At 46.1% G+C, this 11890-nt stretch overlaps 1 protein-coding gene across 1 annotated transcript; it reads left to right on the top strand.

Annotated features, from left to right (window-relative positions):
* Nucleotides 1-6119: 6119 nt before the first annotated feature.
* LOC123114543 (uncharacterized) lies at nt 6120-7277 on the top strand. The gene has a single exon (XM_044536058.1). The coding sequence runs from the start codon at nt 6120-6122 to the stop codon at nt 7275-7277; it is 1158 nt and encodes a 385-aa protein (XP_044391993.1).
* Nucleotides 7278-11890: the final 4613 nt, after the last annotated feature.

The following is an 11890-nucleotide window of genomic DNA, read 5'->3' as shown; positions in this document are numbered from 1 at the left end:
GAACGTAGCATGCAATTTCATAAAAAATCCTACGTTCACGCACGATCTATCTAGGAGATGCATAGCAACGAGGGGGGAGAGTGTGTCTATGTACCGTCGTAGACCCTAAGCGGAAGTGTTTAGCATGCGGTTGATGTAGTCGTACTCTTCGCGATCTGATCACGATCCAACCGATCTAGTGCCGAACGGATGACACCTCCGAGTTTAGCACACATGCGGCTCGATGACATCTCCTCCTTCTTGATCCAGCAAGCGGGAGAGGAGAAGTAGATGGGATCACAACCAATACGACGGCATGGTAGTGATGGTGGTGTTGGAGCACCGACAGCGCTTCGGTAAGCGTCGCCGGGACGAGGCGGTGAAACTATGAAGTAACGGGAGAGAGAGGGGCGCCAAGGGCTTGGTGTATCCTCTTGGGGCGCCCCCTCCCCTCTATATATAGGTGGAGGGGCGTGGCAAACAGCCCCTCCAAGCCCTAGGGCGCAGCTAAGGGGGAGAGGACTTGGACTCCAAGTCCAATCCTATTCCTACTAGGACTCCTTCCTTATTTGCCATCCATAGCCACATGGGCTTTTGAGGACTTGGTGCGCCTAGCCCAATAAGGCCAGGGCACCTCCCGACAGCCAATGCTAGCCCTTGGGTCGTGGTGAACCCACTTGTGGACTTCCGGAACCCTCCCGAATCCTCCGGAACCTTCTGGAAGCTTCCCGGTACAATACCAAAAACTGCACCTTTTTCCGGAACACAAAATATGACTTCTTCCTATATATAAATCTTTACCTCTCGACCATTCCGAGACTCCTCATGACGTCCGAGATCTCATCTGGGACTCCGAACAACATTTGGTTACCACTCATCAAATATCCTAATACTACTCTAGTGTCAACGAATGTTAAGCGTGCGACCCTGCGGGTTCGAGAACTATGTAGACATGACCGAGACACCACTCCGGTCAATAACCAATAACGGAACCTAGATTCCCATATTGGCTTCTACAAATTCTACGAAGATCTTTATCGGTCGAACCGTAATGACAATATACGTTATTCCCTTTGTCATCAGTATGTTACTTGCCCAAGATTCGCGGTATCTTCATACCTAGTTCAATCTCATTACCGGCAAGTCTCTTTACTCATTCCGAATGCATCATCCCGTAACTAACTCATTAGTCACATTGCTTGCAAGGCTTCTTATGATGTGCATTAGCAAGAGGGCCCAGAGATACCTCTCTGATACTCAGAGTGACAAATCCTAATCTAGATCTAAGACAACCCAACAAACACCTTCAGAGATACCTGTAGAGCATCTTTATAATCACCCAGTTATGTTGTGACATTTGATAGCACACAAGGTATTACTCTGGTATCCGGGAGTTGCATAATCTCATGGTCGGAGGAATATGTATTTGACATGAAGAAAGCAGCAGCAATAAAACTGAACGATCATTATGCTACGCTAACGGATGGGTCTTGTCCATCACATCATTCTCCTAATCATGTGATCTCGTTCATCAAATGACAACACATGTCTATGGTTAGGAAACTTAACCATCTTTGATTAACGAGCTAGTCAAGTAGATGCATACTAGGGACACGGTGTTTTGTCTATGTATCCACACATGTATCAAGTTTCCGGTTAATACAATTTTAGCATGAATAATAGACATTTATCATGATATAAGGAAATATAAAATAACAACTTTATTATTGCCTCTAGGGCATATTTCCTTAAGTTAACCAGTTTTAAGAAATTGTACTAGCTACCTACGTCCACAACATAGGTGATAATTCTTGATGCTAGATAATGTTTCGTTGTGTGTGAAAGAAGAGGTTTAATTAAAAATCTCATCCCCCACACTAAACTTCGTCAAATACACGTGACCCCTAGAAGATCGTTCATCTTCATCACACTCTTGTGTATGCGATAGTTCACTATTCTTGACTATGATGAAGCACAAGGAACTGTTAGCAGATCATCGACAGCCAGAGCCGAGCGATTGCCAGAACCTTGTGAAAAGTGATACCATGCCGTCAATGAACTAAACCAAAGCAACACTCAAGGGAAGCATAACAAGGACATCAACCCTCACATCCACATGTGAGCCAGATCACAACCTGCACCTACTCATAAAATCACTCATGATGCCACCATTGGGAAACATAGTAGATAATCAAAAAAATCGCAACTACGCACACTCAATATCAATATGAAGATGCATAACGGGTTGTGATCACGATCATTACCGTCACCGACTTATAGCGGAAGAAGAACGTGTAGGTGTATATCGTACTTGGAGTCCCTCAAACCACCGATGAACGATCCCACAAACCGCCCACGAACAACCCCTCGAACCGAAGACCGGAAGCAAGGCCTCTCTACTTGGTTCCAAGCGTGCATCCTTCGTAATCCGGCAGCGCTTCGCCGTTCAGAGTTAACCGTCGCGGGAGAATTAGTGGGAGGAGATTAGAACCACACTGGACTTCTCATTATGAAGATTAGAGGATTGGTCTAGCTCTAATTACATCAACTAGGATCAACCTTAGCCAGAACTAGAGGGGCACTATAGGAGGCTCTAAAATTTGTGTGTTCAATAAAGCAAAAAACCCTAGTATATATAGGTTGGAGGGAAGTGGAGAGGGCAACCACCAAGGAGGGAAGGTCCCTCCTCGGGGAGCCGGCCAAGGGAGGGGAAGAGGAGTCCTCCCCCTTCTCCAATTCGACCTCCTTCCATTTTGCAAAGGGGGCGCCTCCCCCACTTGGCCCTTGTTGGCCCAAGTTGCCTTCCACCACTTGGACTTTTTAGGCCTGTTGATATTAAATTAAATATAAAAGCATTCTAAATATTTCTAGACCCTTTTATGTATAATTTAACGGCCTCGGAAACATTTTCCTCCTATATATTATTTATCGGTAATATACCCGGCACTCTTCGAAACCCTCCCGGTGACCCCAAAACGCATATGGATCCTCTTGAAACTATTCCGAATATTAATGAAACAATTCATAAATATGCTCGCATCACTCCCATCCTACTAACACTATGCAGATTGCGATTTCCGTAAGCTTGTGACCCCTTAGGTTCGGTACGTCATAGACCTGAACGAAACTCTTTCGTTCGATGAACGATAGCGGAACCCGTGAACGTCCATATCTATTCGTAAGCGCACAAAACTGACATTAGAGTGAAAATTTGGTTACCACGTGATGTTCCCTTTGCTTCGCGATTCTTCACAAACCCGAAATGCATCGATATCTTCTGAGTCATCACGTGCTCACTAGACCATTATCCCCGTTACCTGTTTTGTTCTTTCTCATTATCGTGTTCCGGCATCCGCGTGACATAGTCACCTGTGTCTGGCCAGGCGATGATGGATCCCGTAAAACCGAGAAGGCTCTAAGAAATATCTCTCTATCGCCGGAGAAGCAAATCCAATTTTGAGCTATCTAGTCCCTTGTCAATCTTTTCGATGAGCATGTAAGTTGTCTTTATGATCACCGTGTTACAAGTGACGTTTGTGCAATCCTAAAGTCCATCGTACGGTCAAAAGCGACTATGATACTTTCATGGTCTAAGGAGCAAAATCACACACTAACACTCCGTGTTATTATAATTGATTGCAGGCGATATTAACTCAATTCATAAGAGACAAGATTGGGTCGATTCAATATGATCATTCTTCTAACGTCATAATCTCAATATTGTTTTAGGACTATAGTTACACTTAACAATATCGTAAGATCCAAAAATATGATCACCAACAACACTTGAGCTAGTCCTAGAGGTAAGACTAGGAACCTTATTAAACTGTTTATCACTCCACACGTGTATATGAGTTTTTCACTATATCGCATATTCAGGATCATAGCAGTTATAGCATAAATATAAACTCTTTAGTTATGAATATGGAAATATAAAAATACAAATATTATTGCCTCTAGGACATATTTTCAACAGTGTATTCCTAGTATTCTTCTCTAGTTTCAATGTCTTCGACTTTACCAGAAATAAATCATAGAATAAGTAGAAGTTCTAACACAGAGTTTGTAGTGGTGAAAATCTATCAAGGGACTAAGGTGATGTGGTAATGTAGTAGGGGCTGTAGGTTATGGGGCCAGCTCCTAAATGGCACAAATAAATGTTTGCGGCTTGCTTCTTGCTCGAGCGCTTGAAATAACCTACTTAGTGTCAACATATAGCTACGTTGGGTTTTGTAGTTCTGTATAATTACCACGCATTATGTAACCGCGCCCATTGTATGTTCGCAAAGCAACCATAGAATATGTAGTCAGTTTTCCATATTTTATTTTGAGATAGGTAAAATTACCTTTCAATAGGGAAACGTTGTTATTTGGCTGGTCCGCCGAGGATTGCGCCGGCCGCATACTGACTGTTCCAACAAACTTGATCGAACAAACCACGCACCACACAACCCACGGGAGGCTGCTACAAGCGTCCGGTTTTGTTATGTATACACACGGGCAACGGAATAAACCAGATAAAAACCCATTGTGCTGGCTTCGGTTTTGTTATGTTATACTCCAAATTGAAGTATAAAGAGAAAGGCTAACTTCTGAAGAGCGAGCGGAGCGACGCCCGTCGCCAGTAGGCTTGGGCCGAATCATGGTACGTATCAGTATTGATCTAGGTCACATGTGTTATATATACCTCTTGTAAGCCGCCGCACGGGATAGTGGATCAGTTGTAAATCCCCGGCATTTGTAACCTCCCCTTTATATTGAAGTTTGGTTGGCTGGCGCCCGTGATTTTTTTCCTTCATCATGGAGGGGTTTTCCACGTTAAAATCTCGTATCCCTTGCTTGTTTTCGTTCTTCATCATGTTTGATTGCGTGTCGTATCTCTAGCATGTTTCACAATCTCTCTCAAATCTCTCTCTCTCTCTCTCTCTCTCTCTCTCTCTCTCTCTCTCTCTCTCTCTCTCTCTCTCTGACACGCTCTCTCTATAGCATCCGCGTGTTCATTTCCCATGGTCGCCGCTAACGATTTTTTGTCATGATCGGCCCCAGTCTCCCATGCAATCGTGGTGCTGCTCACCTCTTTTCTGCCATGGCACCGGGCCCATAGCCATGGCCATGCTCCTCCTCTCCTTACCCGTCGTGGTGCTAGGAGAAGCCTCAATGGTGGATGGCGGGGACGTGCAGCCCCCGAGATGTTGTGACCAGTGCAAGAGGATGGAATTGACTCAGCCTCGAGCTGCAACTGGCTTAGCCGGAGCTACATCCGGCGAGCGGCGGCAACCGAGATGTTGTGAACAGTGACGTCATGCTAAAATGGGCGGCGTGTGATGCTGGAACCGGCTCGGACGCGAGCTGCAACCTCAATGTTTGGATGCTGGAACCTACACCGTCTTGTCTGCAGCCGGCTACGTTGAAGGCTATGGCGAGAGCTGCAAGGTGACATTTTACTACAACGGGCACAATGTCGTGCTACGATTGGCACTGGTGATTTTTTCTTCTGATATTTTTTTGCTGGTACTGGCTAATTCGTTTGCTACAATTGATTATCGTAGTTTTGTGTTACTGAGTGTTTTGTTGGAACGAACTTAAGGTTTGCTTGAACCGGCAAATCTTTTTGCTTCAACCAACTACCGGAGTTTCTTGTTGCTTTAGATTCTTTTTGCTGAACATGATGGTGCAAGTCGACGATGGCGGCGAGCCGGAAACGGGGACGCCATGAATCATGGCGAGTGGAGGCTGCCGAGGTGAGCGCAGTGGCACGTGTGGCCGGCGAGCGCACATGGCAGGTGCGAACGGCCAGCGAGCGCACCAAGTCCGGCATGCGCATAAGCTTTCTTTTTCCCGTGTTTCCTATCTTCTTTTTTCCTGCGTGTGTGGACTTTTTAGCAATTCATCGTACAGTTAAAAAATGCTCCGTTGGACGTAGGCGCAGCGGCCGGCCCAAATTTGGATGCTTGCTTCACATTCACCTCCCTCACTTGGAAGTAAATAAACGGGATTTCCAGGGGCCAAACTGCTAGGGCTCGCAGACTCGCAGGAGTAACGTTAAAACCAAAGCTAGGGATCGATCCCCTTCACTCTCACCCACCTCGTTTCCAACCCAATTGTCCAAACATCCTACCCCTCTGAATCGCGGTCCTGCCATGGCGGCTGCGCGGCCATGGTCCACCCTCCACCTAGACCTTCTCTCCCGTATATTCCTCCTCTTGTCGTGCGTCGCCGACCGCATGAGGGCGTCCGCCGTGAACAAGCACTGGCGCCGGGTCGCGCTGGAGAATCCGTCGCCGCTGCCATGCCTCCTCATGCCGTCCACCGCCAGGACCGAGCTCTATCGAATCTTCGGCGGCTTCGCCGATCCGCGCCCGCCCCTCTACGCCGAGGGCCGTGGGGAGCGTTTCTGCGGCTCGGCTGCGGGCGGCTGGTTCGTGGTCGCATCCCCGCGCTGGCGCGGCCATGCCCTGCTGAACCTCCGCACGGGCGAGCGCGTCCCCCTGCCGGACCGCGTGCGCATCCCCATCGAATCCGGCCACATCACGTGCCCCATGATGATCCGCGCAGCCGCCATGTCCACCGCGCCGCCGTCCGGCACCTGCTTCGTCGCCGCCATGACGTCCAGCCAGACCAACATGGCGTTCTGGCGCCCGGGTATGGACCGCTGGTTGTCGGCGCCGGTGGGGAGGGCGCCGCCGGAACCGCGCTACGCCCAGGACCTGACTTTCCACGACGGCTGGTTCTGCGTCGTGGACTCAGATGATGACCTCTTCTGCTACAAGGCAGAAATCGCCCCTGCTGTAGCTGGAGACGGCGGCTCTTCGCTTACTATTCATCGTATCGCTTACAAGATCCGTCGTCACCCCTTGATGGCCACGACGGAACCCGGGGAGATCGTCTCTCGCTACGTCCTGCCCTCCGCCTCCGGTGCCGACCTGCTCATGGTGTGGAGGTTCGTCTCGACGGCGAGGGGGGGCACGTGGCGGTTCCAAGTCTTCAGGCTACAGAAGGCACAGGAGGGATTGCCGGCTTGCTGGCGCTTGCACAAGATGAGCGGGCAGGTGCTCTTCGTCGGCCGGGCCTGCTCCAAGGCCTTCGACATGGGGCACGCCCGCAGCCCGGGCTACATCTACTTCCTCGACGACGTGTACCCTGGTGGTCCGCACAGAGTCCTCGAGCAGAACCAGTATCCCTGCGCCGATGCCGGCGGGTGGCGTTACTCAGTCCCCGATGACATTGAGATCGAGCGTTGCCTGCCATCGGCGCCCCCCTCCGACACCTCGCCGTGCATTTGGTACCACCATCAATGAATTCAGCTATATATACCCAGCCGCAGGTTCAGTTTGAGGCAGCACATTGATCATATATAGAGATTTCCATCAGTTCATTAAATAGAGTCTTGGTCATTAGTCTTTGCTCCTGCTGGTCAATGTTTCTTTGTTGTTGTAGTTCGTGGATGGTTGTTGTTGTAAGCATATGGTTGTAAGATGGGAAATTGAATGTTCCATATCCAGTTTGTTGTGTTTGTTCTCAATTTGAAGGCTGTTTTGGAACTCATTTCATCTATATGAAATTGCGAACTATTTAGACTCCATGCTACCAGCTACCTATATATGTTGTTTGAATTATTTGTATCATTTTCTGGCGTAAATTCTACTTCAGATTTTAATATTTTCCGCACTATTTTCAGTAGTGCACACAATTTCTGACTGTATCGTATGATTGCATCTGTCAGTGGCAGAGGTGTTTCATGTCTCCTTTGTTTGCATAACACGTAAGAACCAGCGCAGGTTGATCAGATGATCTGCAACTGAATATTTGATGTTTGTTCATGTATAGAGATCAACAAGTACTGATTATATAGTCTTCGTCATTTGTCTACTGATTATATAGGTGTTTTAGACTGCGTGCTTATATATGTCGTTTGAATTGCATATTGATTTCTGTTGTAGATTCTAGTTTAGTTTATGATGTTTTCCGCCGTATTTCCAGTAGGGCACACAATTTTTGATTGTATCGCATGATTCTGTCTGTCAGTGGCAGAGGTGTTTTTCATGTCTCCCTTGTTTGCATTACACGTAAGAACCAGCGCCGGTTGATGAGATGATCTGCAATAGAATATTTGATGTCCGTTCAGGTATAGAGATCAACTAGTATTGATTGTCAAATGTGGCCGGCGAGTTGCGCGCCCGTCGGGTCTTCTTCGCCCGGGGGAGCTTTAGTCAAGAGGGCGGCGTCGTGTCTGTCTCCAGTGCGGTGGTGCGCGGTGGAGAACTTGGGGAGAGGCGGAGCATGGTCATGAGGTGAGGGGCAGCGGTCATCTGGGCGCGCTGGCTCGGGAGTCGGAGGTAGCGCCGCGGCGGAACCCCGGAGGCAGTGGATCTCGGCTAGGAGGTACGGTGGCAAGGAGCGGCGGTTGCGACTCGTTGCAAAGGCCGGGGCATGCGGTCCGCCTCTCGTTCTTGTTCGCATGGGGGCGGAAGGCGGCGCCTTGTGGAGTTTGGAGGCTGAATGGTCTGGATCTCAGCGCTCGGCCCATTGACTCGTGACACGGAGCGCCATGGTCGATGTCTGCGTGTGGGGGGAGAAGTGCGTTGGCCTCCTGCGTATGATTCCTCGGATGCAGCTACGGCATGGCTCACTGCCAGGAGTGACGTTTCTAGCCCTTGCCGGCGGTGTGAGTGGATGATGGTGGTGTTGGTTTGGAGCTTGTCTTCTTCGACCATGCAGTAGTTGGATGTTAGTCTGCGTGCTCTGGGCCGTGAGATGGGTCGCTGTTCCATGACAGCTTGATGATGACGGCGAGGTGCTGCGCCAGCGGCGATGTACCCCCCGCATCGACTGATTGGCCATATCCAGTGGTAGGATGCGAGGTGTGCGACGTTTTGGATGAAAATCCTGCTCGTCTTCATCCAAGGTGGCGACGATGGCGCCTATGGGTATCGTTTCCCTCCTTGGAGGCATCGTCGTGGTGTGTTGGCATCTCCCCTCCTTGATCGGGTTGAGGTCTCCGGGCAAAAGCCTCGATCTGTTGTAGGACCGGCGATGGGCGACATTTGACGGCATTGCTCTGTTGAGAGCATCGCAGGAAAAGGCTTGGCTTGGAGGTCCTGTTATGTGGTTCTCTAGTGTTTGCCATTGGTCAGGGTTGATCTTCGTGGGCGCTATGTACACAGTTGCCGGTGCTCCACAATGATGGCTTTTTCATGTTCGACCGAGTCCCACTATCCACTCGTCGTGTCCTCTTTGGCATTCATGGGTAGGTAGTGCATTGGCGAAGATTGGTCGGCTGAAGTCGTTGCTCTTCGTGGTGTTCGGCATTTTTTGTGACGCGGCTAGATGCTTGGTTTAGGGCAGGCCCTATGGGTTGTGTTTGTAATTTTTCTGGTGGCTAATCTGTTGATTAGCTCGGGTGTGGAGTTTTTGCTACATTTGTTGTTCGCAACCTGTTGTCGTGTCTAGTAATTCAACTTCTGCCTTCTATAAAAACGTGGTATGCCTAGGTGTATTCTTGAAAAAATAAACTTCTGAGCTGATTGTTTGATGTATTTTAGCGGCATATACTTATTAATTAAATTGTTCATCTCGTTGTCGTTGAAACTGAAAGTTCCATAATCAGTTTGTTGTATCCCCTTAATTTGAAGGATTTTTCAAACACAGTTCATCTATGAAATTGTGAAGTATTTAGACTGCTATTAGCTACCTATACATAGGTTGTTTGATTTTGATATGCTTCTCATTTTTTTCTGGCTTCCTAGTATGATTTTCTGCTGTAAAGTCTAATTCAAATATTTATATTTTCTGCCATATTTCAGTAGTGCACACAATTTCTGATTGTATCGTATGATTATTGCATCTGTCAGTGGCTAGGTGTTTTTCATGTCTCTCCTGTTTGTATTGAGATGAGATGATCTGCAACTGAGTATTTGATGTGTATTTATGTATACAACTAGTACTGAATGAATGTTGAAGACTCTAGTGTTTGCCAGACCCTTGTTCACTTTTCAGCTGAATCTTTGATGTGTTTTAGCGGCATATACTTATTATATGTTTCCCATTTATGCCACTGAGGAAACCACACTTCTTTGAATACAAGATAATAAATGGGCACACAACAGCCAGTCTAATGTTGTGCTGGACAACGCTAATAAAAGTTATGATACTAAATTGGATTTCATTATCAAGCCGTTATATCTAAGCTCTACAGGGTATGTTTACTATGCCCTCATAGTGCCGTTAATTGTATCTAGGAAGAGCATATATACATAGCCAGACAGACAGAGCCAAACCAAATGGGGCAGGTTGGTTCACTTTCCGGAGAATATTTCCCATGTTCATATATAACCAATTACCTTTTTTATTTTATCTTATAACATGAAAATATAAGGTTATTTTTCCATTGATTTGTAATCCGCAAGAGCACCGAAACGAAAGAAGGGGTCCAAGGATGAACGTAGGCTAAAGTTTATGTTTTGTTGTTAGTAGTGTTTAAATGATCATTGATGCATCGACTTGTATAATCTCCTAAGCTAGCAATGTCATGGGTGGAGCTTCAGTGACATGATTTAATTTTGCCTCATATATCTTCTAATCCTCCAATCCAGGATGGGGAGCCAACACCATGTAATTCCACTATTGCTTTATCTATTTGACGAAGGCGTGCGAACAAAGATAAAAGTCATGGAGCATAGTGCAATTCAATGAAGGAAAGCTAGATGGTTCATATTCACTGCAAACCAACTTATATATGTGTCGTGTTGCTGCTAAGGGGATTTACATCACTTCTACTGGCACAACATCAGTGCGATCCCACGCGGAGTACCGTTGGGATTAATAATTATGCTATGTCGGAACTGTCCTGGTGTTGGTGATGCCTTGAAAATTCATGAATTTCACGATCTTGCGAAGGCTTTTGCATGTCAGGCCATTGTATTGTGGAAACTCAGATTGCACTTAATCGAGTGGCCGGTTTGGCTGGTACACTTGGTTTTTATATGAGCTTTTGCGTTGCCAGTAGTGGTCGTAGAGGGCTGGCTTTGTAGAAAAATTTGGGAAGATTGATATTAACATGGAAATAAAAAAAACCACGAAATGTAGTAGAAGTAATACTATAGTTGTAGTTTAATAGGAGGAAACGAATGGAACCGGCGGGCAGGTGCACCCATTTTGATTTGTCTTTTAGTAATTCCATGAGTGGTCAAAAAATCATGATTTATTTTGGCAACAAACTTTCTCAAGCATTACAATTGCGAAGATCAATTTGCAAAGAACTGACTTTTGTGATATTGTTGACGAAAAATATAAAATCAACACTATATTAGAGGTACTACAAAATCTATATTGTCCTGGGATTTTTTTTATTTTGGCTCAGTTTTTTGCGTGAGTTTTTCTTTGTCAAATTTTTTATACGAGTACCGCAGTTGGTCAAGTATGTTTAAAAAAGCTTCGAACTTTTTGACTCTTCTCCAAATCAGGTTCATCTACAACCAGGTGCATCAGGTTATTTTCCTAGTATATTACTCCCTCCGTTCCATAATGTAGTTCGTATAGATATTTTTCAAAAGTCAAACCATATTGTAAACTTTGACCATATTTATATAGAAAAATATTTATATTTAGAATACCAAACGCATATCATAAAGACATATGAGCTATGCCATATTGTATATATTATTGTAGATATAGACAGTTTTCTCTAAGAACTTGGTCAAAGTTTATTTAGTTTGACTCAGAAAATCTAAGAGCACTACATTATTAACAGAGGTGCATGTATGGATTGTGATCTTTTTATACTGCTGCATGTCTTTAATGGTGTTGGATTTCTATACGCTTCTCATTTTCCTGGCTCGTAGTTAGGTTTAAGATTTTATGCCGTACATTATACTTGAGAATTCGAGATCCATTTAGAGATGAAATAGTATCT

The sequence above is a fragment of the Triticum aestivum genome, chromosome 5B, assembly GCF_018294505.1.
Source record: "Triticum aestivum cultivar Chinese Spring chromosome 5B, IWGSC CS RefSeq v2.1, whole genome shotgun sequence".
NCBI lineage: Eukaryota > Viridiplantae > Streptophyta > Magnoliopsida > Poales > Poaceae > Triticum > Triticum aestivum.
This window is presented reverse-complemented; position numbering and strand designations above follow the sequence as displayed.